This window comes from Brachyistius frenatus, unplaced genomic scaffold, assembly GCF_029030835.1.
Source record: "Brachyistius frenatus isolate BFR_SWC_R1_liver_20210118 unplaced genomic scaffold, ASM2903083v1 Contig_6, whole genome shotgun sequence".
Taxonomy (NCBI): domain Eukaryota; kingdom Metazoa; phylum Chordata; class Actinopteri; family Embiotocidae; genus Brachyistius; species Brachyistius frenatus.
In genome coordinates, this window is record NW_027210605.1 from 6,212,617 (window position 1) to 6,240,081 (window position 27,465).

The 27,465-nt window shown below is 40.7% G+C and overlaps 2 protein-coding genes across 2 annotated transcripts; both read left to right on the forward strand.

The window, feature by feature from the left end:
* Positions 1 to 611: 611 nt before the first annotated feature.
* On the forward strand, positions 612 to 5,370 carry tmem9 (transmembrane protein 9). Its single transcript, XM_069688679.1, has 6 exons — positions 612 to 712; positions 889 to 1,047; positions 2,106 to 2,197; positions 2,382 to 2,490; positions 3,105 to 3,236; positions 3,334 to 5,370. Exons 2-6 carry the CDS (start codon positions 955 to 957, stop codon positions 3,472 to 3,474), a joined length of 567 nt encoding a protein of 188 aa, XP_069544780.1. The 5' UTR covers positions 612 to 712; positions 889 to 954; the 3' UTR covers positions 3,475 to 5,370.
* A 784-nt stretch (positions 5,371 to 6,154) lies between these two features.
* On the forward strand, positions 6,155 to 27,097 carry cacna1sb (calcium channel, voltage-dependent, L type, alpha 1S subunit, b). Its single transcript, XM_069688685.1, has 45 exons — positions 6,155 to 6,609; positions 8,027 to 8,132; positions 10,394 to 10,533; positions 10,739 to 10,872; positions 10,997 to 11,149; positions 11,228 to 11,433; positions 11,564 to 11,667; positions 11,759 to 11,904; positions 11,981 to 12,062; positions 12,154 to 12,314; positions 12,415 to 12,640; positions 12,734 to 12,941; positions 13,300 to 13,420; positions 13,527 to 13,641; positions 13,741 to 13,840; positions 13,943 to 14,012; positions 14,397 to 14,529; positions 14,645 to 14,774; positions 14,863 to 14,922; positions 15,649 to 15,755; positions 15,889 to 15,976; positions 17,162 to 17,269; positions 17,397 to 17,449; positions 17,540 to 17,686; positions 17,911 to 18,112; positions 18,238 to 18,396; positions 18,988 to 19,098; positions 19,185 to 19,268; positions 19,877 to 19,924; positions 20,418 to 20,444; positions 20,537 to 20,662; positions 20,750 to 20,815; positions 20,959 to 21,050; positions 21,140 to 21,299; positions 21,440 to 21,567; positions 21,709 to 21,805; positions 22,378 to 22,480; positions 22,653 to 22,754; positions 22,834 to 22,967; positions 23,184 to 23,309; positions 23,507 to 23,715; positions 23,802 to 23,866; positions 24,463 to 24,509; positions 24,598 to 24,672; positions 25,588 to 27,097. The coding sequence occupies exons 1-45, from the start codon at positions 6,425 to 6,427 to the stop codon at positions 25,897 to 25,899; spliced, it is 5,556 nt and encodes a 1,851-aa protein (XP_069544786.1). The 5' UTR covers positions 6,155 to 6,424; the 3' UTR covers positions 25,900 to 27,097.
* Positions 27,098 to 27,465: the final 368 nt, after the last annotated feature.

Below are 27,465 nucleotides of genomic sequence, written 5' to 3' on the forward strand. Positions count from 1 at the left end.
TGCCATCAGTAACACATTCACACACCAGAGGGTTCAGTGTCTTGCTCAAGGACACTTAGGCATATGGACAGGAGGAGCTGGGGATTGAACCACCAACCTTCTGATTAGTATGCAACCCACTCTACCATCTGAGCCACAGCCTCTCTACAATACAGCCCCCCCCCCCCCCCAATAAAGTGCAGATTACTTTTGTGTAATTTCCTTTTTTTGTTTATTTATACAGTGTATTTTCTTTATTTAAATTGCTCCGCTTCCTTTTCTAATTGTCTTTCTTTGTGTTTGTTTTTTACAAAGCTGACTGTAAGAGAGATGCACAATAATCCCAATGTACCTTTACCGTGTGGTACCTGTGCAAATGGCAATAAATCTTGTGAATCTTGCTGCTGCAAGTTTATTCAAACCAGTTAGTGAGCACAGTAATACAACTGATCAAGATGGCTGAAACGCTTGATGAATGTTGTTTAGAAAACAAATGGCCTGGTCCAACTTTTTATTCAAAAAGCGACATAAAGTAGTGTTTATTGCGGCGGTTTTTTGTTTTGTTTTTTTTGTCCAGAGGGTGGCGCTGTCGCTGCACGTTTCACGTTAAACCTCCTGTGTGACGTCACCCCGGAATGCGGAAAACGAGCTCTTTCGGTAAACGCTACGACTGAATGTTTAGCTTCGTCCTGAATGCGCAGCAGAAACAAACCCTTCAGTCACCACTTTCAGCGTGAGTTCACTGCGTTGTTTGATGCGGGTTTTGTTTTTGTTTTGTTTTTGTTTTTTGTCAGGACGTTTGTTTTAGCTCCCGTGTTACTGCTTTAGTGTGCTATTTGTGTCGTTGTTTTCCTTGTTAGATTCCTGCTACATCTCATAACCCTGGCTGCCTTGTTGTGTTTTTTGCAGATCCTCGGGTGGTGATCCGACAGCCGTCGTGCAGATAAGTCTTTCCCGAGGAGGGGGGGTGGGGAAATGTCGCCTGGCAGGGACGGATCTTCTGTGCGTGCTGTCGCCGCAGTAGTGACCCTGCTCCTGCTGGACGCTGCTGTTTTTGTACAGGCCAAGGTACAACCTGCTGATGCACACCGGATCGCTATAGCGACACGACCGATATGTTTTTGTCGTTACTTTACTTTTACTTGAGGCATTTGTAACAAACTAAATGTCGTTCATTAAAGAGGCACTTTTTTTTTTTTTTTTTTTTTAAATGATGTTGTATAAGTGTTGAAAGAGTTTCATCAGTTATTGTTATTTTGTTGATCTAAGGACCCTCGGTTAGCTTTCCATGCGTGTGTTTATTCAGTGTAACGCACTTATATTAAAACCTTGTAAATCTTAACGTGTGTAACATTTTGTGTCGATAAGTATATAATAATTGGTTAATAATCAGCGAAAAGCAGAGACCGTTTTTGCCACAGTTGTCCTGTATGCCGGCCAAAGACCAAAACAAAAACACCAGCATTGGTCTGACTCTCCCACAAATCAAACGTTTATTAGTTTTTTTCTGCTTAATGATTAACTGGATAAAACCTCTCAGGTGTCTTATAGGATGTCTGTTTGACTCATTTGTGTGATTTTACGGTCTGCCATCTCATGTCATGTAAAACTGTACATTCAATATGTTTGTCCCTTTCAAGCTGGAATAATTGGAACTTTTCATTTATATTTATATATTATAGCTATAAACAACAATTATTTTCATTATTGATTATTTTCTCAATAAATAGATGAGCTGTTTGGTCTTTAAAATGTTGCATAATGGTAAAAACAAATGTTATGCTAGTGTTTTCCAAAGCTCAAGATTTTAGCCTTAAATTACTTGTTTTGTTCACAACCAAAACATATTGAGGTTCTTTATTTTCATGGAGTACTAAAGAATAAAATATTCACATTTAAGAATCAGAGGATTTTAGCATATTTTTAGATTTAAAAAAAAAAAAAGACTTAAATCAAAGAATTGACTATCAAAATAGTTGGTGAAATATTTGTTTTGTTGTTACAGCTTTAATTTATATGTATGTGATTGTTTGTACAACTCAGTTTTACTAATAAAGGAGAGGTGAGGTTAATTTTGTGGGGAAAAAACAGTTTTTTGACCAAGTTTTCTTCTCTGACTATTACAGAACTTTGAAGATGTTCGCTGCAAGTGCATCTGCCCGCCATACAGAAACATCACTGGCCACATCTACAACAGAAATGTTTCCCAGAAAGATTGGTAGGAAAACTCAGATTTTCAGTCACTACACACTAATGTTGTTTTTGTTTCACAAAGCAACAATATTAAAGTTACACGTGATTTTTTTTTTTTTTTTTTTTTTTTTTTTAATGCTTTATTCCACTGTGCTGGCGTATCTGTCGGCTGTGTAGAAAAAGGACCAACATCATGATGTGTTTTACAGTAACTGCCTCCATGTGGTGGAGCCCATGCCGGTTCCTGGCTATGATGTAGAGGCTTACTGTCTGTTGTGTGAGTGCAAGTATGAAGAGCGAAGCAGCAACACCATCAAGGTACCGCTGGCTTTTTTGTGTTGTGGCACCACATCTCATTTACTCTTTAATCTTTAATGACACAAAGAAAGAGAAGCATTTCAGTTTGATTGTGAGGTCACATGATCATTCAAAGCATCCGGAAGTCTGTTTAGTTTGTCTTTGTCATCAGTTGTAAGAAAAGTGTGAAATAGTGTCAGTGTTTACAGAGAGCTGATGTAACATTCACTATCCTGGCAGACGTCAGCCAGAAGAAAATTAAGTGGGACTTTGTATAAAGTTTTTGATATCTAATATGTAATGTGAATGATGTCCAAGAAATTGGTTTATGTCCAGCAAACAAGTGATCGTAAAAAAAAATATAGGCTATCAATTGGCTTTAAAAGGGAAAGTAAATGTAAGTATTAGTCTTAAGTTGACTTTATATCCACTTGTTAAGTTTACATTGAAGTTAGTTGGATTTACGGAATTTTGAGAAGTTGTTCCAATTTAAAAGTGAAATAAACTTTTTCTCTCTTAAGTGTAATACAGAAAATGAAATTGAAATGAACAATTATGTTGAAACAAGCAGGAAGCTGTGTTGTTGGACATTGGTTCTGGCATGATAATGAAGTTACTCTTACTCAATGTCACAGGTAACCATCATCATTTACCTGTCTGTCGTGGGCGCACTGCTGCTCTACATGCTGTTTCTGCTACTGGTCGATCCTCTTATCCGCAAACATGACCCCTACATTCAGCCACTGCACAATGAGGAGGACTCTGAGGTAACCATTCAAACTCGTGTACACACTTCATTAATTCATTTAATTTCAGCAGAATGTGAAGTTTTTGATTTCAAAGGTTCTTGGTTTGTGTGTCCAGGAGATGCGTCCCCAGGCGGACAGTAGTCAGGCCAGAGGAAACACGGTGCTGGAGCGGGTCGAGGGAGCTCAACAGCGCTGGAAGAAGCAGGTCCAGGAGCAGCGCAAGACTGTTTTTGACCGCCACAAGATGCTAAGTTAAACCCTGCGGCTGACCTCAAACCAGGTTTAGAGTAGGTAACCTCCCTGGGCTCAGCGCCTCTACACTGTCACCAGCTGCACTATTACACAAGCACTATTGTCACGGCTGTGCACTACACTCGCTCAATTACTATTTCCTCACCAAAAGCATTTAAACACACCGATCTAACAAGCAGACATTTAATAATTATTCATTTACCATATATCACAACTTAGGCTAGGTTGCAGTTGTGAAAGAAGCCGCATGTTTTTCCGCTCTTATCGTCTCAATCATTTTCAGCAAATTGCAATGCAATAGATTTGGAATGTTTTATTAAGGTAAGAACCTTTTTTTTTTTTTTTTTTATCCATCTCAGAAAGGCTGTGAATAGCTTTTAAGCTTCCTCGTGGTCATTTGTAAACAGCTACTTGAGCAGTTTTTCTTGTACATAACCTAAGTAAGGATGAGCTAGACAGCAGTACACTGTCTTTACTAATGCTAGGTATTGCATATTTCCTAGTTTAACTCTAATAATTTAGTAGTATATACATTTGGGTATATTTAAGGTCATTTGCACTCGTAGTACGATTAAATTATTGTTAATTTTGGGCTTTGTAATTTAACATTTTTGCCACTGCTACCTTCAAGACAGCCCCAGTCTGTGCCTTCTTCTGTCTCTCTCTTTGTGTGGGTGGAAGTGTTTCAACAAACTCAAGTATAAAATCTGACTGTTAAATGTTGGCAAGTCACAGCTTGCGAAACATGGCAGATGGTAATTCTATCAAGACATTTTGGCAGATATCATCTATTACACTACTAACAGTTGTGTGTTTATATCTTGAATTTACCAGTGGAGCCTGTTTGGAAAAAGGATTTGTTGGTTGGTGTGACATACTTTCCATTCAAAGAGAGAAATGGAGAACGGGGCATTTCACAGAGCTTTAAAGCCTCCTCAGATCAATCTGCCACAGGAGAACGTCCTAAATCGGTAAAGCTGCTGATAATTCGGTTTGGTGTGGCAGAATCAGGATGCCTCATGGCTTTGAAGGGCCCCTGTGTGCATCATTATGTGTCAGCGAATTCCCTTTCGCGTCCTGAAGCTGCCTGCCAAGGAATTTTTAATACGACAAAGAAAAGGCACACTTTACCTCATGCACAATGTGAACTGCTGAATTTATTTGTTATTAATGATTTGTTTATCACTAAGGTGATTTTGATTGATTTATTAAGTATTGTTTCATATCACTACTATCAGTATTTTGTATGTATTTTAAGTTCCATCCTCTTTGGAGTACTTTACTGCCCGTGTTCATGCATTTAGCTCGATGTGAAATTAAAAAAAAATACACTGGGTGATAGATTTTTGTTCATTCCTCCCGACGTTCGCGAATGTCTTTCTCCTTTGGTTGTGGCACACTTTTACCTGTTTGTTTCGCCTCTAGTCGTCAGCACTAGAGGACGACAAAGTACACAACATGTGGGTCATCTGTTCGCACGGCACTTCGAAAAAAGCACTTCTTTACCATTACATTAAGTCTCACATTTTAGGTGGTGTTCAGCTTTCAGCAATTACCTGTGACGTGCTGTCAGTTTGAAAAAAGTACACATTTTTAATACGTAAAACTTCATGTTGCGCTGCTTTGACTCATTTTTTTCAAGGCTTGAGGATAAGTCGGTGGTTTGACTTTCATTTAAATTGTTCGATGATGAACATTTGAACATATTTTTTTTAACAACTTTTGTGGTCAAAATAAATGAATAGGAACAAATCTACCTAAAATTATTTAAATATTTAGGAGTACAAAAAGGTGTTGTTGTTTTTGTAACAGTTTGTATCACTGAAGATCAGTTTGATTACGTTTTGTGCTTACATTTTCTTGTTTATAACCTACATCATTAAACCCCACTTTAACACCCCTATATATCATTTATAAGCACAAAATATTTAATACATGGTTCATAACATACTATATTGTAGTTGTACTTAAACATAAGGACATTATATAGTGGCCATTAATGTTTGTCAGCAATTATAACTTCACCCATGAAGACATTATAATATTACAACAGTATGTCACTATGTTGTCCTTTAATATATGTTTATACACCAGCCTCGACTTATGAATTCTCACAGGGGCTATTTGTTCAGAAATACATTAGTAAACTTGTATATCTGCTCACAACTACATTGTAGTGTATCATAAACCCTTAATTTAATGCCTATATACTACTTAAAACTGCTAAATAGTTGGATTAAAAGGGTTATTAAACGTATCACTCAGCTCTAAAATCTTTGCGTGAGGGACTTGCATGGAAAAAGACCTACATGTAAACATACTGTTAAAGTGATCATTTCTTGCCCCCGGGAAAAACTATTTCCACCTGCACAATGCCACAGTGGAGGCCTTTTTCCTTTCCTTCTTTCCTTGCTCACTCTGTTGTTTTGGTTGTCAGTTTAGATTTCAGCTTTAGTGTCCAGCAGTCTGTTTTCAAAGGGAGGGCAGGTTCAGACTGGTGTCAATATGTTCTATTGGTAGGGCCCCCCTCAAACTGTGTCTTTCCCCCTTTTTGTGCTCTGGTCTGCCACTGCTGTCCTGCCCCAACCCCCTTTGATCCCTTCCACTCCCTTCTTCCACCCCCTCCACCCTCTTAACCATCCCCAAGCATGGCCTGTCGCTGGTTCACAATCTAAATTTAAACTACAGCAAGGCCAACTGCTCCTCCAGCCTCTATGGGCTCCTGATATTTTCCCTGCCGAGGTGGGCTTTTTCTGTCAGAGGTCCTTGGCCAGGAGGAGAGGCCTGTGGCTCTGCGTGAGGGAGACAGAGTCCGAGGAAAAGGAGAAGAGGTTGGCCAGGGAGCCCACGTAGGATCAGCCAGTCTGGACCACAGAGGACTTGAATTTGGGATTTTACAGTGAGAGGCCACTTTTCTCTGGGATTGGGAGCTCGTCCCAGGTGGAGGCATCAAGATGGCGACCAACGCAGAGGCGGCCAAGCCGGTCATCATGAATGAAGAGGAGCTGAAGAGGAAGCAGAGGGAGAAGCTGAAGAAGCTCCAGGCAACGGGGGGCAACCCACGACCCGCAAGATCCCTCTTCCTCTTCAACCTCAAAAACCCCTTCCGCAAAGCCTGCATCAACATTGTGGAGTGGAAGTATCCTTTATATCACGCACACACACACACTATATACACACACACACACACACTATACACATTGTTCAGATGTTTGTGTTTGTAATAAGCAGACATTGGCTGAAGGATATATCCTTTGAATATATAGAACGTAAGAAACTCAAGAGTATTATAGAGGTTTTACAGCATGTAGAGCTCTGGTTAAGAACACTGACAGCTGGGATATACAAAAATCATGTATCTGCATGTCTGTAAATTATCAGCCATGTTGTTCACCTGTGGTAACCATGCTGAAGCCAAGTCTCCCTTTAAATCAGTGTTAAGGCGATCCCTGAAGTGTTAAGACTTTTGTTATGTTCCTGGTGTGTGTCAAAGTCGGGGTTGTAGCCCTCGGATTTTCACCTGCAGTGAATTGAAGCTAATCTGGTCACATCTGGTAGATGGAAACATAACATTTCCTCTTTAGTGTCCTGACTCACACATGTTTTGATCTTTTCATGTGGAAATAGTCGCTCTGACATGCAAGGGGGTCTGTGGGGCTGCATGAACACAACACAGGCTGTTGAGGGAAGTTGTGGCCCGTATAGGGGGGTTTCCTGCTTTCAGCCTGACCATGTCTGGATTATACATATTTTCCATCCAAAGTAGAAGGAGTTGATCATATCTATCCAGTGACAACAGCCTCATCTTTTCAGCATTTGAAATCCGATATATGGACTTGGACATTAACATTGACAGCATTTTTAATACATTATAATGGTGTGAATCATATTTCTCATAATTTGTTTGCATATGTTGGGCCACGTCATAAATTGTTTACAGTGGCAGTTTAATCACATTGGTATGTGATTCTGTAACACAGGGCGTGGGTGCTGGTTAGAGCAAAAATACAGAAATTTACTTAAACTCCTTAAGTTCTTAAACTATGCCAATAAAATCTATCCATAAGCACTGACTTCAGAGTAAATATATATCTAATAGGATAACGGAGCACTTATTTCATGATGAGTAGCCTGTCATATGGTTTGGTCATATTCTTGGGCTGTGCAGCTGTCCCTCTGCATCACAGAGAGACATGATGCTGACCTGGCAGGGGAATTCTGCCGGTGAGCCCCCTATGGACAAGAATGAAGCAGTACAGCAGACAAGATTACATTAGCTGCGACAGCTCTGCTGGCGACCCTATGGGCCGCTATAGGGATGATGTTTCAGGCCGTATTTTAAGGTGCTGATCAATGTTAACAGGGCTGCAGAACTGTTTGGGTTGTTTTCTTACACTCACACATCACAAAAAGCAAAGAATGACTCACACAGATAAGGGAGTCAGTTTCTTTATCTGTGTGAGTCATTCTTTGCTTTTATTTATTTATCTTCTACTTGATGATATTCATTCTGGGGCTCTTCATGTGTTGTTATGATCCTGAGCTTCCCCATCCAGAACCTTCGAGATCATCATCTTATTGACCATCTTTGCGAACTGTATTGCTTTGGCTGTGTTCTTACCTATGCCTGAGGAAGACGGTAATAACACCAACACAAATTTGGTAAGTATGAGTCTGAACACAAGCACTTTCTTTGATAGTTGACACATTACTGCATGAGAAACCTCAGTCTGGTGGATGAGGATGAGATTTATTTATCATAAAATGCTAGAAAAGAAGGTCCAGCATATTACCATGACCAGTAGATGACTCTGTGTTCAGTCAATTTTATTAGTCATTTTAATTTGCTGAACACAGCTGCATCTTTGAGGCATAATCAAAGTCATAATTTATGGCTAAGGGTTTCAGCTGCTCATTGGTCTGAGTGCCAAGCTTCATTTGAATATGTCCAGACCCAACTCAGTTCTTTATCTGGAGTCCCATCTGTGTCTTCAGAACAACGTGCCATCAAATTTGTTTTATTATCTTTCAAAGTGTATCCTTCTCTGATCATAAACTAGCTTGTAAAGAAGACAAAAGTGCAAAACATGAGAATAAACTGCCAATGTGCGGGATATGATGTGTGCAGAATTTTCATCTGATTGATTAATTTACTGGATAATGCAGAAGATGTATGGCTTCTGGGGGGCTAAGCAGGCATTTATGGAAACATTTGATATGTATTCTGACAGAAAATGTGAGTAGTGATGGGTTTCATGACTCCTTACTGTGGGTGATTCACAGTCATTTTAAAGTAGAGTGAACAAGCTGCTGGCAGATGTTCCACCCCTGGCTGCTGTTGATGTGTGTCCAAAGAAATATTACATTTCAACATCGCAGGTGTGTGTTTGCACTGTGGGGAGGCTGTCAGAAGTTTATTACAGGTCAGCGACTACATAACTCGGGGGATGATCGAGGCATGTAGGTATTGTGAGCAAAAGATATATGTTTTATCTTTTGCAGTGATGATATGTTAGATGCTATATTGACATTTGTGTTTGGTTTGGATTGCTGTCTCTGAGAGGCTTCACTTTCAGCACAAATGTCAATATGAAACACCCATCGCCAGCTATCACTTACTATTCTACATTCAGTCAATAAATCCCACACATCACGAGGTTAAAGCTTCTGTCAATGTTGTTGATACACCTTCAGTTTATGTACCCAAATGTGACCTTATCTCTTTAATATATTTGCTTTGGCCTATTTACCAGCCTCCTCACAAATCCTTCTTACTTATAACTCTGCCATTCCTGAGAGGTGAAAAATGAAAGAAGAGATGCTCCCCCACCCCCACCCCCCGGTGCTGTTAGAAGTAGGTCGGCCTACATGGCGTCACGCCACTGACGCAGGTGGACACGGGAGAGTCGTCAAAAGTTGTCTCGTGTGACTGCACTTATATGCAAATAGAAAAAGGATTCTAACGTTGATGGACTAAAACCTAAAAGTGCAACTACCCTTGTTTGCCTTCAGTCTATAAATGTATGTTTTCTTGTTAGTGGAAGTGAGGATGGCCTTGCAGCCTCTAATTGAGTAGGGACTTGTTGACTGCTGCTGTGCGGTTCAGCTAAAGATTATTGATCTGATTTGTTTAAAGGAATCAATGGGCAAGAAACAGCATATCGTATATAATTTATGGTGTACCTCAAATGAACTCTCCAATTCTGACAGTGCCTGTGGGACCGAATTGGCAGAGCTCCACTTCACTGTTGTCATATTACAGCCCCTTGTGCTACAATATTTTTATTCAGATAAAAACCGTCTGAGGAAAACCATGTCTCAGTTCTGTGTCTGTCGAGACTGATGATAAAAGCAAAGAGACAGAGACAATTTGCCACTTAGATGTTGTATGTGTTTACCATCTGTGAGCAAAGCCTTTCAGTTTTCTGCAAACAGTTTGCTTTGTGTTTCACAGACACGTCTCTTACTTGTAACGTCAGTGGCTCAGATTGTTTCATTAATCACTGAGTGGGTCATCCATCTATTCCAACCTCCTGAGGTTATGTTTAATTTGCATCAAAATTAGCTAACAGGCTATTAAAACTAATGAGTTAATCTACAACATATTATGCTATTCCCTCTAGCAAATGCCTCTGAGAGTAACCTAACGCCTCCTAAACATCTTGTCTTCATTGACTTCTGGTGGTTTTACTTGTCACCTTGCTGTAGATATGTACAGATGTAATTCAAGACCCACGACATCACTGCTGGCTGCTCAAATACAGAGAGCAGCAAAACAATGCTTTTCCACCTGGTGTTAAATTGTTCTTTAATTGCCAAAATTGGAATTTAGTATGATCTTTCAATATCTGATTAGAGAATTGAATGTGAGAGGTGTGACCTTTATACGATGTAATTTCCTCATTTTGTTTGTCTTCCTGCAGGAGAGTCTGGAGTATATCTTCCTGGTCGTCTTCACGTTAGAGTGCTTCTTGAAGATAGTAGCGTACGGCCTCGTGTTCCACGAAGGAGCCTATTTACGGAACTGTTGGAACATACTGGACTTTGTCATCGTCTTCATGGGGTAAGACGAGCTCTAAGCTGCAGGTGGATGTCTCTATTGCCAAAGGACACAGCTTCCCTTTGACACTTCAGTCTTAATAGTTGAGAAAGTCAATTTCAAAAGGGGAATGTACAGTAGTTATGCTGAAGGCCAATTTTGTATTGCTTATTTTGTATCAAGGCAGCTGTTTTGTATGCACTTATGGTTGTATTATCTTTTCCTACAGTCTCTTCACCTTTGCTTTGGATACCATAAATAAGATAGCAGGTGTGCCCATGGAGAAGGGCGGGGGGTTTGACATGAAGGCACTGAGAGCCTTCAGAGTACTGCGGCCCCTGCGCCTCGTTTCTGGAGTCCCCAGTAAGAGTCTCAATCCACAAATACTGTAGAGACCCTGTTTCTGTGGTATACTGCTGATGTGCTGTGTATTACGTATTGTGGTCTTGTATTATTGTAATTGTTTGGTTTTACTGTTGCCTCTCAGGCCTTCAGGTGGTAATGAACTCCATCCTCAAAGCCATGCTGCCTCTGCTGCACATCGCCCTGCTGGTCTTCTTACTCGTCACTATCTATGCCATTATGGGACTGGAGCTCTTTAAGTGCAAAATGCATAAGACCTGCTATTACACTGGCACAAGTGTGTATGAAAAGACACATTCAGAAATAGTTGCACTTGGCTTTATATTTTGGGTTACATAAATGTATCTCTTTACAGACATCTATGCCACAGCAGAGGGTGAGCTGCCTGCTCCATGCGCTCAGGCTGGTAACGGACGCCGCTGCACCATCAACGGCTCTGAGTGTCGGCCTGGCTGGGAAGGTCCCAACAATGGTATCACTCACTTTGATAACATTGGCTTTGCCATGCTTACCGTCTACCAGTGTATTACCATGGAGGGATGGACCAAAGTGCTCTACTGGGTCAGTAGCTGCTTGCGCACCAACATCTCTACATCAGTCTACATTTTAGATGTTGATTGGGCAAAGCTTTAATAGTGTAAACCTGACAAATATCATTGCTTTTAGCTGACAATCTCGAGTTATTTTGCAGGTTAACGACGCCATAGGAAATGAATGGCCGTGCCTCTACTTTGTTCCTCTCATTCTGCTGGGCTCCTTCTTTGTGCTCAATCTGGTTCTGGGCGTGCTCAGTGGGTAAGACAGCTATCATCCTCAATACTCTTTATTGTTATTCTTCACATAAACAAACAAATAAATCACACATTTTTTTTGTCGATCCACACAGAGAGTTTACCAAAGAGCGAGAGAAGGCCAGGTCTCGTGGAGAGTTCCAGAAGTTGCGAGAGCGCCAGCAGCTGGATGAGGACCTTCACGGCTACATGGAGTGGATCACTCACGCTGAAGTCCTGGATGCTGACAGAGAGGGCAAAGGTCAGCGCTATAAACCATCTCGGCACTAAACACATGCAGAGACACTGTCAACTTACAGCTGTTATTATGTTTTCAGGTCTCCTGCCTTTGACGAGTGGAGATTCTGACACAGACAGCCTGTATGAAATGGAAGGAAAGAGTAAAATCATCTACTACTAGTGAGTCTCCTTTTCTGTAAACTTATTAATGCTGGCATGTAATATCTACAGCAGCTTGGATCGGTAAGCTTTGAGTTTTTTGTGTGTTTAGCCGGCTGGCCCGACGCTGGAACCGTTTCTTCAGGATGAAGTGCCTGGTGTATGTGAAAACCAAGAGCTTTTACTGGTTGGTGATGTTCCTCGTCTTCCTCAATACTCTGACTATAGCCACAGAGCACCACCACCAGTCCAATTCACTGACTTCCCTGCAAGGTTGGTGAATAATGTACATATTTTACTAAGGATTTTTATATATATATTCCAATCCCCCCGAGTTTTGTTAATTTGTCCCTCTCCTCTGTCATTCCCACAGATGTGGCCAGTCGTGTACTGCTGGTGCTGTTTGTCACAGAGATGTTTGTGAAGATGTATGCTCTAGGACCCAGAGCGTATTTCATGTCCATATTTAACCGTTTTGACTTCTTCGTGGTGCTCTGCGGTATCCTGGAGATGATCATGTTGTCTGCAGGGGCTGTAGCTCCCCTGGGTTTCTCTGTACTCAGGTGTATCCGGCTGCTGAGGATCCTCAAAGTCACAAAGTGAGTTGGGTTTCCTCAAATCGTCATGTTGCCTCATTTTAAACAGTTATATTGTAATTTGTTTCCATTTAACTCCTCTCTCCTGTTGTTCAGATACTGGACCTCTCTAAGTAATCTCGTGGCCTCTCTCCTCAACTCTGTGCGCTCCATCGCCTCCCTGCTCCTCCTCCTCTTCCTCTTCATCGTCATCTTCTCACTCCTGGGCATGCAGGTGTTTGGAGGGAAATTCAACTTTGCCGACCACAGACCCAGACGCAGTAACTTTGACAACTTCCCTCAGGCCCTGATCAGTGTGTTTCAGGTGAGGTTAGATGCTCTGCGTTTTCACCCTTGTTAACAGTCTCAATTTATGGGGTGGGGATTTATATATGGAGCTGTGGAGATAGAGACTATTTGCATATTCATAGACCTGCACGTAGTGAATAATGGCGAAGGTCTCGAGGTACATATAAACCACTTTAGGTTTTTAGGGGATTATTTTCTTGAAAAAAAGTTTTTGGGGGAAAAAGAAAAAAGTTTTGGGGAATTCAATGAATGCCAGGTCAGGGACTGCTTTGATTTTGTTTAAAGTCAGTTTTCATTTCAGCTCAAGCACCATCTATTCATACATGTCAATGATAAATCATTCTGCTGCTTCTCAATGCTTATCTGTCTCTCAGATCCTCACAGGAGAGGATTGGACCTCCATCATGTACAATGGCATTATGGCCTACGGAGGGCCCGTCATCCCAGGCATCCTGGTTGCCATCTACTTCATTGTCCTCTTTGTCTGTGGAAACTGTATCCTTCACAAACACTCACAATGTCATCCTGGAGTTAAAACCTGTATTTTTGGCATTAATGTTAACAAGCAAGGTTCTGGTTTTCCTGAGCTCAGTGCCACCAGATATCCTCCTCAATGTCTTCTTGGCCATCGCCGTTGACAACCTGGCAGAGGCTGAGAGTCTGACTTCAGCTCAGAAAGAGAAGGCAGAAGAGAAGATTAGGAGGAAGCTACTCAGGTGACAAAAAAATTCTAAAACTTAAACCCAGGTGGCAGGATCTGCTCTGTGTATGCATAGCTAACTTATATTCTGCTCCTTTTCCTTCTTACACTCCAGGTCAAAAATGCCTGACAAGACTGATGAGGAGAGGGAGAGGATAGCTAAGAAACTGGCAGAGCAGAGAGCCAAGATAGAGGGCATGCCTACCACAGCCAAGGTTAGTGTTGTTTCTGGTTTCATATCACATGTTTACTCTGAAGGATTTATTCACTTGGAGAATAAGTATCTATAATACACATATATTTCCTTTTTTTTCTAGCTGAAAATTGATGAATTTGAGTCCAATGTCAATGAAGTGAAAGATCCATTCCCACCTGCAGACTTCCCAGGTAAAACAAATTATGTCTAAACCTCTATTTTTCCTGCATGTCAAACCTCCCACATTTCTCAGCGATGTAATTGTAGCAGAAGGAGGTCACTATCTGCAGGAGTTCGTATTCATTACACCAGCTGTTTACCAGTGCTGCTGTCTTGGCTATGGTACAGTGTAAGTATAGTAACCCTTCATCACTATTAGATTCAGCCGATCCCCCGAGTTGTGTTTATAGCAGAGTCAAAAGTTATTTTCACCCCACTCTGGTGACTACCATATAAAGCGAACTGCATTATTCAGCATTGGGAGATTTCTCTTGGGTCTTTGCTTCAGGTTTTTATATGAATACCCCCAGAAAGTAAATATGTCATTGTACTATAGAGTCCATTCTGCATTATAGGTGATGACGAGGAGGTAGAGCCTGAAATCCCCATCAGCCCTCGGCCTCGGCCAATGGCCGACCTGCAGCTGAAAGAAGAAGCGGTGCCATTGCCTGAAGCCAGCTCATTTTTTATTTTTGGCCCTCAGAACAAGTAACTGACATTCATCCTGCACCATGCTGAAAATACACAATACTACAGCAAATAATGCACATAAATATCTGTGGCTGTGTATTCCTACAACTGTCTGTTAATTTTTTTCATCCAGGTTCCGTAAGCTTTGCTACAAGATCATCAATGCTTCGTCCTTCACCAACTTAATCCTCCTGTTCATCCTGCTCTCCTCGATCTCGCTGGCAGCTGAGGATCCCATCGATCCTAAGTCCTACAGAAATAAGGCAACAACCATGTCCAGACCAACACGTCAGACAATAACTGTTTAATGAAGGCAAATTTGATAACAGTTTGTCTGTGCCTTTCTTTCAGATCTTGGCCTATGCTGACATTGTGTTCACAACTGTGTTCACCATTGAGATTGTACTCAAGGTAGATTCAACTGCGAGTAGTGTGTCGTATATTTCATGTACTGCTTTATTTGGGTTTGACTGATTTGGTCCTTTGAGGGTGAGATACCAGGTAACATTAATGTTTTTCTCTGAAGCCAACGATTTTTGTATTTTTATACTGTATTTTTTATATATACATATATATATATATATATTCTGTTTTCAAATTTGACATTCTTATGCCAAAAAACAACTGCCTCTTATTCCATTCAATAGTATCCCTGGCAGAGAACAGCATTATGAATATTACAGGTTAGAGAAAAGTTCCTAAGGTTTTGCCGCATTGTGATGAGGCAGGGTTTTGCAGGTTCTTCGGGAAATCAATGAACTGAGATCACATATTCACTTGTGTGATGAATAAATCACCAACCTAACACACAGTGACACCAGTTATTGCCCTGCCGAATTGCCAACTCTAAATTCAATGATCTGAATGTCAATACTGATAGAAATACATTCATGACATTTTCAACATTAGGGCTGCAGCTAGCAGTTCTTGTGATTGTGATTTAATCTACAATGATTTTTATCAAATAATCTGCTAATTGTTTGGACATTAAAAGTAAAAAGGCCAACACAACTTCTGAGACTCCAGGGGGATGTCATCAGTTGTGTTATAGAGATATTCAGTTTAATAGATTTGATGTAAAAAAAGCACCAAATGCTCATATTTGAGAAGCATACTTGTACTATGTGTCACTGACAGATGACAGTGTATGGAGCATTCATGCACGAAGGATCTTTCTGTCGTAACTCTTTCAACATCCTGGATCTGATTGTGGTCGGAGTCTCTCTTCTGTCTATGGGAATGGAGTGAGTTTATATTTTAGGATCACCAAATTACATACTAAATATCAAAATTGGTATTTTTTTTCTCCTAAATTACAACGTTGAGGATTTTAGATTTTGCATATCAAGACTGTTTTCTGTAATGTGCTGTGTGCAGATCCAGTGCCATCTCTGTGGTGAAGATTCTCAGGGTGCTGAGGGTGCTGAGGCCTCTCAGAGCCATCAACAGAGCCAAAGGCTTAAAGGTACAACACATGCATAAATCTGTCCTCAGGGGAGATGTCTGTGTTTACAAATGGAAGTATTAGTTAGATGTTTTAGAAGGACCAATGCAACAAGGAGAAAATAGTGCATCACAAGTAAAAAGGCCCTGACCAAAAACATAATTAAGTCAAAGTACAAGAGTATCATTAGCAACATGTACTTGGGAGGCTGTGGCTCAGTCAGTAGAGAGGGTTGCACACTAATCGGAAGGCTGGTGGCTCAATCCCCAGCTCCTCCTGTCCACATGCCCAAGCGTCCTTGAGCAAGACACTGAACCCTAAGTTGCTCCCGATGGTGTGCCATCGGTGTGCAAATGTGCTCCTGAAGGCAGTACCCTGCATGGTGATCTGTCTCATTAGTGTGTGAATGAGAAAAACCATGTTAAAGCGCTTTGAGACCGAAAGGTGATAAAGCGCCATACAAGTACATACCATTTACTTGAAATATTAAAAGTTCTTATTCTGCAGTGCATGTGAATGATATATTGCTACTAATCATCATTAGATTGTTAATACTGATGCATTTATTTGTCTCATTTGACTAATGTAGCTTTTTAAGGTGTTGCATGTTTAGCTACTGGAGATGCAGTCAGGTGGTTTCGTCTAGTTGTTCCAAACATAAGGGTCAGCCCCTCTCAAAGGGCCACAGGATAAATCTTAGGGGTCACAAGATGGAAGATGAATGAAAGGGGGAAAGAAGAAAAAATATCCTTCTCTCTAATGTTTACTTTTTTATTTTGCAAAATAGTTTTCAACTGAAAATATTATAGGAGTGAAACCATCTGAAAAGTTTAGAGGAAACGACTATGTGACAGAACTGCTTACAAGACAATACATAGACATCTGAAACGTGACTAAAGGCCCCAAAAGGACTTTTAGCGAAAAGCACAAAAAAATTGGTGTCCACTTGCTTAATTTCTTTATAATATTTTATTTTTTATTTGAATTTTCTTTTTATGTAAAATCTTCAGTAAGTGTTAATCATAGCTGTTAGATAAATGTGGTGCAATTTAAAGTATAATATTGCCGCAGAAAATAGAAATACTGAAGTACCTCAAATTTGTATTACTCTGAATACAGAACTTAAGTAAAGTAATTAGAGATTGCCACCATCTCCACAAACCTGCACCTTTCCTAATTATTGTGACTGTTCATCTTAATTGACAGCATGTGGTCCAGTGCGTGTTTGTGGCCATCAAAACAATTGGCAACATTGTCCTGGTCACCATGCTGCTGAACTTCATGTTTGCCTGCATAGGAGTTCAACTCTTTAAGGTACGTTTTTTTTTAAATATTGCATTACATGTGGTACGATACTGTAAAGGTCACATTTCCAAACTAATCTTCAGTAAGTACGGAGGTCTCACTGCTTGTGTATTTAATGTGTCACTAATCCTTCCAGGGTAAATTCTACAGCTGCACGGACTCCTCCAAAGTGACAGGGGAGGAATGCCAGTAAGACAAATACCACTCACACATCATTGATTTCTTTTATCGAAACCGTAATGCTGTTTCAGAGCAACCACTCACTGTGTCTGCTCTCAGGGGATTCTTCTGGAAGCACATGGACAATTCCCTACAAGACACAGTCTTAGCTAAAAGAGAATGGCTCAACAGCGACTTCAACTTCGACAATGTGCTCAGAGGGATGCTGGCTCTTTTCACTGTTTCTACATTTGAGGGCTGGCCAAAGTAAGTTTTGATTTGTTACATTGCATCTTTGATAAGACCGTTTTGATTCTATCTGTTTGATCGAGTTAGAAGTCAGTTTATCGTATTAGGTGGATATTGATTTGGAAGTAATTCCCTTGCCTGATGGGAGCCCGTATAAAATAACTTTACTGTATCTGTGATCTTTTATTTTTGTCCTGCCAATGTCCTGCCTTCTCTTAACATGACTGTATTTTTTTTTTCAGACTCTTATACAGAGCCATAGATTCAGACGAAGAAGATATGGGTCCAGTCTTCAACAACCGTGTCGATGTGTCCATCTTCTTCATCATCTACATCATCCTCATTGCCTTCTTCATGATGAACATCTTTGTGGGCTTTGTCATAGTCACCTTCCAGGAGCAGGGCGAGCAGGAGTACAAGGACTGCGAGCTGGACAAGAACCAGGTACACTGAGATGTAGCTCAGGACAGCGAGAGTCCAATCAGTCTCAGTAAAATATAAAACATGTTACTTTGAAGTAGGATTGTTTTTCTTTTAACACACCTCCTGTCTTTTCTGCCTCCCTTCAGCGTCAGTGTGTGCAGTACGCTCTGAAGGCTCGTCCTCTGAGGTGCTATATCCCCAAAAACCCCTACCAGTACAGGGTCTGGTACATCGTAACCTCCTGCTACTTTGAGTACCTCATGTTCTTCCTAATTATGCTCAACACCTTGTGTCTGGGGATGCAGGTATGTAAATTAGGGTCATGTTGCAAGCTAAAAGCACTGACATCATACTTCAGTATTCAGTGTCATTAATTAGTATTCTTAAATGCTGATTTCAGTCATTTCTGTACCTAAATCTCGTGGGTCTGGTGTTTATTGCAACCTTTAATTAATGCACTGGAAAATTTTAAATGATTTTTAAAATATGGGACGCAACAAATCCAAGAATTTTTATTTTGGGAGAAAATTAGCAGCACCTAAACCCCTACATATTTTTTTCTCAATTAATTTACAAAACTTTATGGTGCATATTAATTTCCAGAAAGCAATAAATTGTAAATTGGGTGGCTGTTTTTTGTGTAATTATCATAGCAGAGGACACTATTTTTAAAAGTTGAAATATGGGCCTGATATTATTTATTACTAAAGGTTTATCAGTTTATTACAACTGTGAAATTATTTATCTAGGTTTGTCCATCATTCCTCTTACAAGATACTTAATTTGAAATCAATTATTATTATTGTTATTATATAAAGTCAACTTCACAAAAACTACATTTTGCAAATAAATGTTGTCAAATCAGGAGCTCTAACATGTTCATATGCTTTTAACAGCACTGTAACCAGTCGGACCACGTCACCAAGCTATCGGACACTCTGAACTTGATCTTCACTGTGCTCTTCACTGTGGAGATGATTCTCAAGCTCATGGCCTTCAAAGCGAGGGTAAAGGCTCTCATGTTTGTTGTTCTGGTGGTTACCCACCCGCTCTCATTTCTTAATGTGTCAGCATGCTTTACCTCTTCATGCAGGGCTACTTTGGCGACCCCTGGAACGTTTTTGACTTCATCATCGTCATCGGTAGCGTTGTTGATGTCATCCTGAGTGAAGTGGATGTGAGTACATATGATGATCAATCCTAAAGCTTGTCATTGCAAATGCGTCATATGAAAGTCCCCTATTTTGTCTAAACAAGACCCTCCCAGTTGAATATTTGATTCAGTTTGTGTATTTATTCAGTAATCTGACCCAGAAGGTTTTAATTGTGGCCCAACAGTTGTTTGGTGCCAGGAAAACAATAGCTCACAGGACATGGTCAGTACTGATGTTGTCCATTTCCACCTCACCTCTTCCACATTCCACCTTCTTCAGTGCATTTCCATCACCAAAACGTCAAAAACAATTATTATTCCCACAATTATTAATTACTCCATTTTCAGTGATTTGATGTCTTATATGTGTTGTGTGGGCACTTAAAAAGAACACAATATCAGTTCAGTGTAATTTTATGTACACGGACTCCGTGTTTTCTCTGGCCAGTCACAGTTTTTTCCTGCCATTGTTGCACCGCGTTGTCCTCATTTTTCCTCCTTAAACACGAGCTTTGAACAGTTTTTCCATCCACAACCATATTTCACATCAGCCCCCTTTTTTTTTTTTTCTTGTCCCCATCAATCCCTCTGTACTCCATGCACCTCACTCCTCACCTGTCTATCCTCCACAGACTGCCCTGGCCTCCAGTGGAGGACTGTACTGTCTCCATGGCTGTGCTGTAAATATCTGATCTGCACTGCCCTGCTGCATGCGCCTTGCTGTGTGAGCACTCCACTATGTTCTCTGCTAAACTGTAGAACTACTGTAACGAATCGTGTGTCGCTCAACCTGCTGGTGAAACATTTCTACTGTTCGTCTCATCTTACAGACCTCAGGGAGTTTGCTGTATTGTCTTACAGTATGGCTCACTCATTCTGATTGTGTAAACAGGGCTACATCTCCACACTGTGTATATATATTTACAAGCAAGTATCAGTGACGGCTTGACTGACTGAAAACTGTTAATATTTTTAGAGCAACGTGTGTGAAGTTTGTCGATTTCGCATGAGTTACAAGTTGCAACTCTTTCGCAGTAAAGGTCTGGAAGCTTTGTAACTCATCAAAAGTGGAAAGTCATACCACTATTAACCCTATTTTGCTCACTATTAATTATATTATTACACAAAATACGACTCATGCAACTACAATAATTCTTTATCTACCTTGTGCAGGACACAAATCCTATGCAGGCCATTGCGGTAAGCCTAAACTTCCTTACATTTGGACATAGCTATGTTTTTATGTTTTACTTCGTTGTCTTTTTCATCGAACGCTGTCTTTTTGTCCACAGGCCTCTGAAAATGCCTCAGTTTCCATCACGTTCTTCCGACTCTTCCGTGTTATGCGTTTGGTCAAACTGCTGAACCGTTCTGAAGGCATCCGTAACCTGCTGTGGACCTTCATCAAGTCTTTCCAGGTCATCATCATCATTATTTTAATTACCATTTTCCGCTGTGCTTCCCAGTGGTCACTTTTCAATAACGTCAATGTTTTCTGTCTACAGGCTCTCCCTCATGTAGCTCTGCTCATCATAATGCTCTTCTTTATCTACGCTGTCATTGGGATGCAGGTACAATCTTCAGTATTCATTTTGTAAAGGAAAACATTGTAAGCTTCTGAAGCTTGTCATTATGTTTCTGGTAAATGTCGTCAAGACAAGTTCTTGTATTGCTCACTGACTCTGAATTTTACTTGGATTGTAACAAACTGCAGATCTTCGGAAAGGTAGCCTTAGTGGACGGCACCCAAATCAACCGCAACAACAACTTCCAGACATTCCCTCAGGCTGTTCTGATGTTATTCCGGTGAGTAATAAGCAACTTCAAAAGGGACTTTTTGCAAGTTCAAAATCTGGGCCAAGATCTCACCATCTGGTGTCTGTTAATGCATCCAGATGTGCTACTGGAGAGGCTTGGCAGGAGGTCATGATGGCTTCAATGTATGGGAAGAAGTGTGACCCCAAGTCTGACTTCCTGCCAGGAGAAGAGTACACCTGCGGGTCCAACTTTGCTGTCTTCTACTTCCTCAGCTTCTACTGTCTCTGTGCCTTCCTGGTGAGAGCCAACCAGAAATTCAGCAGTCATTTTTTTATTAGCTACATGAATATTTGAACAATTATTTTCATATGAGGAAAGAAATGGAAAAACAGAAACCTTTAGTGTAAATAAGCATCTTTATTTCCTTCCTACTCCAGATCCTCAATCTGTTTGTAGCCGTCATCATGGACAACTTTGACTACCTAACCCGCGATTGGTCTCTTCTCGGTCCGCACCATCTGGATGAATTTAAGAAGATCTGGGCTGAATATGACCCTGAAGCCACGTGAGTATAAACACCATGATGAGATCCACATAAGAAATCTCAATTCTTAAGTTATCTACTTCCAGTTAAACCTTTGGGTTAAGGTCAGATTTTAGTGGGTGTCATTCAAGTAGAATATAAAATGTTTCTGTGATCTAACAGGGGGAGAATCAAACATCTGGATGTGGTGACACTGCTTCGAAGTATCCAGCCTCCATTGGGCTTCGGCAAGTTCTGTCCTCATCGGGCTGCCTGCCAGGTACATACAGCCATTAAGCAAAGACCATGTGGTGCTTGCAGTATTTAATTCATTAGTAACATAATTAGTAAGAGCTCATATGTTAAAAAAAAAAAAAAAAAACAGTAACCAGCAAATGTGTTTTTTAAAGGTATATAAATACTCTACTTTGTTTTTGGACCAAAAACTAAAAAAAAAAGAATATGCAAACAGATTTCATCTGTAAAGTTTAACTACTGGAGACAAGATGTTTCCTGCCTCACTGTGAAGTCCATTCTCAGTGTTTGTTTCAAGTTTCCACATTGTACTTGTGTAAGTTGAATTGGATCAAGATTGGTTTCCAAACTATTTGTGATGTCACAAATCATGCTCTTATGATCACATTTTGAATGAGTGCAGAAGAACTTTGCCCCCCTTCCCTACCCTTCTGGAACAAAAAAGCAGAACATATTTTTGAGTGAAGGGGGACTTTAAACGGCGAAATAATTCAACTGTAAACACTGTAGACGGACATTAGTTCAAAAATCCTACATGGAAACACAAAAAGAATGTTTTGTGATTGTGTTAAATTAGTCTTTTCCTCTCATCTCTAGCGCCTGGTTGGTATGAACATGCCTCTCAACAGTGATGGCACCGTCACCTTCAACGCCACCCTGTTCGCTCTGGTCAGAACTGCACTCAAAATCAAAACAGAAGGTAGAGTGCATCAGAACCGGTTTTATACCATGATGGCAAATATTGTATAAAATATACGCATTTCCTTCAAAACGACTTGTTAACTTTCATTTATTTGATTTATATATGCATATCTTTCAACTTGATGTACTTATTGCAATTCAGTTAAACTTTCTTGAAATGGTCTTAATAGGTAACTTTGAGCAGGCCAACGAGGAGCTGAGAGCCATCATAAAGTCAATCTGGAAACGCACCAGTATGAAACTGTTAGACCAGGTCATCCCCCCTATTGGAGGTGAGTCTATAGACATAAAGTTACATTTCACCTTTAAAAAGAATCCAGTATTCCTAACACTGGCTACGCCGTGTCTTAGATGATGAGGTGACAGTTGGGAAATTCTACGCCACCTTCCTGCTCCAAGAACATTTCCGCAACTTCTTGAAGTGTCAGGAGGAGTACTATGGCTATAGGCCTACTAAGAAGAGTGCCTCAGGCCCAGAGATCCAGGTGAGCTGTCTATTAAATAAATTGGTGATATTGAATCACCAAGATTTTCATGCACTTCACACGACCAGCTTACAGTGTAACGCTTCTTATAGCTCACCTGTTTTTTGGTTGGTTTTTTTTACACCAGTACTCAACTTCACTGTGTTTTTCGTATCCCTGTGAACACAATGCAACAATTTTTCCCTCTGTCTTCATTTGTCCTTCCCGTTTTTCTAGGCTGGTCTGAGGAACATAGAGGAAGAAGCTGCCCCACAGATGCACAGGGCCATTTCAGGAGAACTGCATAATGAGGAAGAAATGGACAGAGCCATGGAGGAGGCTGGGGAAGAGGGAATTTACCAGGTATGAAACGCTGTCTCCTACAAAGTACAGGGCACTTGTTCTCAAGCTCTGCATCATCGTGGCCATAAATGCGGACACATACACACGTGTTGTCCTGAACCTGCTTTTACATGATATGAAATATAGCGACTTCTTTGTTATGATATGGGACATTGGATTAAACCTGCACGTGTGCTTGTCTTGCTTGGTATTTCCAGCGTTCCCACGGTCTGTTTGGTAACCGGGTCGACTCATTCTCCGCTGAACCCACCAACGCTCAGTCCTCACAGGTGACCAGCCAGCGGCCGCTCCAGTTCTCCGAGAGCCAGCCCGAGTCTCCACCAAACTCCTCCGGCTTGGACCCTAATATAGAATTTTTCCCCACAACCGCCCCAAAGAGCAACACTAACAACAACGCCTTTGCAGAGTGAGGACCAACACGCACACCAAACTGCTTTGATGACATGTGCACAGGGTGGCCATGCATCAGGTATATGTCTTGTTGTCTTTCAGATTTTCATTTGAAAGGGAGGGCACTCCAGAAGAGTTTTACAATCGCAGTGAGGATGCAGAGCCAGGTATGGCACAGGAACCGGGTTCATATAAATGAGGTCTTCACAGGCCTCAAGACACTTAGAAAATTATTTTTTAAATTGCACTTGTCAGTCCTCCATTTTAAATGTTTAAATGTAGTGTGCAGGATTTATGGGGATCTATTGGCAGAAATGAAATAAAATATTTATAAATATGTTTCTATGAGAGTATAATCCCCTGAAACTAAGAATTGTTGTGTTTTTGTTGCCTCAGAATGAGCCCCTTATATCTACATAGGGAGCAGGTGCGTGCTATTTTGGACTGCCATGTTTCTACACAAGTCCAGAAAGGACAAACCAACCAGTTGCTCGAGAGGGACTTTCATGTTTCACCAAAGATTCTCTTGCATACCTGGAAGGGGAGGGTGAAGAGTTCAGTTGGTTATAGTCTCACCACTAGATGCCACTAAATCCTACACACTGCCCCCTTAAAGTCCTGCATACAGCACTTAAAATGAAACAGACAGATACTGCCTGGATGAAATCTGGCAAATGATTGAAACATTCAAGACTTCAAAAAAGAGGGACTTACCTGTACTTCATAATTGTTTTTATTCATTTTTCCATTTTTTTTTTTTTAGAGAGCAGACGGTCCTGGAGCTTCACAGTGGGAACAGACAAAACTCGGGTAATATTTGATTGAAGGCTGACTCGTCCAGTGTACATGATGATGAGATCATATTGGCAATGCATGAATATATTTCTTTTAAACCCAGGTGCCCCATGACCCGAGCTATGGTGACAGTCAGAGTCAGGTCTCCTCAACAGCAGCTGACCAGCTCGTCCAGGAGGTGAGTGTGGAAGTGACAACTCTTTTTATTTCACTCTAATTAATCACCACCTTTGTCTGTAGGACGTGTTTTGATCAGCTGTCAGATCTGTCATTGATAGTGATATTGATAATGACCTTACTCCCTCATAGACACAAGTTAAGGTTGTTATTTTTTTTATTGCAAGAGCATCTCTTATTTAAAGACTGCTCATCAACTGGAAAACCAAGCAGATCGCACTGAGCTAGTTTTTGTTGTAAAAAAAAAACAACCTTCACAAATCAGAAATTTTGTATTATTTACATGACCTCATCAATAGTCTCTTTTCTCTTTAGCGTCGTCATGACTCGAACAGTTCCTCTTAACTTAAAAGGAGTTTGGGGTTGTTGAGTGTTACCACTTTTTAACAGTGTTTCAAGAATGGATAATTTTGTGATATTTGAAAGTGCTGCATAATAACAACATAACTTAATACTGCAAGACCAGTGGTTTTAAAGGTCCCATATTTTACACTTTTCCGGCGTTTTTTTTTTTTTTTTTTTGCAGTCTTGATATTCCTAAGACGATATTTTTTGTAGTTTTATGTAACATAATATATTTTTGCCTCGTGTTACTCGCGCATGGAAGGCCGCTCAAGTTCAATATTTTCAACTTGCGTGGACACAAATTTGCGTCGCTCAGCGCAAATTTGTGGACATTCGCGTCTTTGCATTGATTTTGTATGTAACTGCTGGTTGCTGAATGAGGGCTACGTGCATTTTTCTGTGGATGTGTTTCACCTAGACCTGCTTCATAATCCAAAAATTAAACAGAAATCACAATTTATACAATATGGGATCTTTAAGATTACTGAATTACAAATAATAGAATACAAAATATAATATACAAAACTGTTACTGTATGTAAACAAGAATCCTCCATGTTGTGTTTCTTCAGGCTCTTGTAAAGGGCGGTCTAGTCTCCCTGGCCAAAGACCCGGGCTTCGTCTCTGTAACTAAGGTGGAGATGGCTGACGCCATGCGCATGCCCGTCGATGCAATGGAGGGCATGGCTCGGGGCATCCTCCACGAACGGTCCGGCAGCATCTCCTCTGTCAAAAAGAGACGCCCCGTCCCCGTCCCTCCCTCTGTCCCTGCTGCGGCAGCACAGGGGAAAGGCCGGCCAGATCCGGCTGTGAGGAGAAAAAGACGTCCAATTCCCATGGTTCCCTCCGTACAGGAGCCTGCTGAGGCCGACTCTGCGGTTTAAACGCTGTCACTTGCAGTATAATGCGTTTTTTTTTTTTACACTTGTAGGTGGCTCCACCTCACCTCATCAGGCTTGTTGCCTCTTTGACAATCTGTATGTGCCCGACAGACTCGAGGCCTTAAGACAGATTGGAGAAACAATATATCTGATAATTAAACGACTTATTCGTCAGATTTATTGGTCTAATAAAAACACTGTTTACTCTGAGAAAAGTTATTGACGCACTTCTTTCTTTTTGTTGAGGTTATCCATTCCACAGACTTATGGGACAACCATGTGGGTGAGAGGAGAGTCTTACTGAAGCCTAACTGAGGGAGGTAGGATAGTGACTGAGTGAATACAGAATGAGGGCAGCTGTCGTCATGCTGTGTTCATTGAGGACAGTGGGAAAGGACTCCACTTTGAGGAAACAATGACTGAGTTTCTGAGCATTCAGGCCCAGGAAAGTTAAACTTCTCTGAAAGGGGCTCTGGTGCTGACAGTGCAGGTTGCAGGATGTGTTTTTGTTTGTTTGTAAAGCAGCGTCTCTTCAGACTCGCTGTCTTATAAAACGGAGGTTTACCAAGTTTACTTCTGCTCACAATTGTTGTTATATGCAGTTGTTATGAGCAGATTTTAGGGCGGAAACTTTTTGAACATGCAGGTATATTTAATCTATAAAATAACATTTCAAAGATCTAACTTTAATAAGTATTTGATCACTTTGAAGTCACATCGTAGTCTGGCAGTGCATGTGATCTTTAAGTCACTTTACTGCTACAGATTTGAAGTGTTTTTTATTTCCATGAATTTGTAATCCTGTTGAATTGGGGCAGTTTAGTACAGAGACTCTTCAGCATACCTGGAGTATGATTGATTTAGCGTGAAATCTCCCCGAGGCTTACAATCTTATAATTGCGTGGGCATCATTTTTGCACTTGTTTAATGTTTTGCGTCTGAATGCAAACACTGATAGTCCCTCCAGAGGACTGTTTTCTTTTTTACATTATCCTCTGATCTGCCTTTGTTTTGCTGTACGTTACATTATGTTTTGAGGTTTTGGAGATACTGCAGTTTAGTCAAACTTGCAGTTTGCGAGGTGTGAGGTTCAGTCAGAACCTCACCTTAATTCTCCTTCACTTCTTGTGCCACTGTGGTTGATGTTATTTTGGTATTTTCACCATTGGCAAAAAAAATAGTAATAAATCATCCAAACATTTGCCTTTGTGTTAGTTTTCTTTCTGCAAACCATCATGGACATATGACAATACACAGGCTGGGATTTGAAGGAAAAAAATAAAAAGACGAAACTGGTGAGTGTGTTTAAAAGAAAAAAGCATTACAATTTTGATAGAAATATACTTTGAAATGACGCGGTTACTGCCTTGTGGTGGAGACAGCTTTGGCTGCTGCCTCTGCAGAAGTTGGTGTGAAAACTGAGACTCCAAAAATAGCCTTGCGTCGCAAAGCACAGACTCCCCCATATGGAATGAAAACTAAAGCAGCAGGTTGCATGCTGCATTGAGGGTTCAAATTGATTCATATCAAAGTAAGAGAATTCATAAAACAGACGGTAAAGCTGCCAAA

Coding starts and splice junctions, on each gene's coding strand:
- tmem9 (XM_069688679.1), top strand. CDS start 955: ATGTCGCCTGGCAGGGACGGATCTTCTGTGCGTGCTGTCGCCGCAGTA. Junction 2,198..2,381: donor AATGTTTCCCAGAAAGATTG/GTAGGAAAACTC, acceptor TGTGTTTTACAG/TAACTGCCTCCATGTGGTGG. Junction 2,491..3,104: donor GAAGCAGCAACACCATCAAG/GTACCGCTGGCT, acceptor TCAATGTCACAG/GTAACCATCATCATTTACCT.
- cacna1sb (XM_069688685.1), top strand. CDS start 6,425: ATGGCGACCAACGCAGAGGCGGCCAAGCCGGTCATCATGAATGAAGAG. Junction 14,923..15,648: donor CCATTGAGATTGTACTCAAG/GTAGATTCAACT, acceptor TGTCACTGACAG/ATGACAGTGTATGGAGCATT. Junction 17,270..17,396: donor TAGGAGTTCAACTCTTTAAG/GTACGTTTTTTT, acceptor TAATCCTTCCAG/GGTAAATTCTACAGCTGCAC.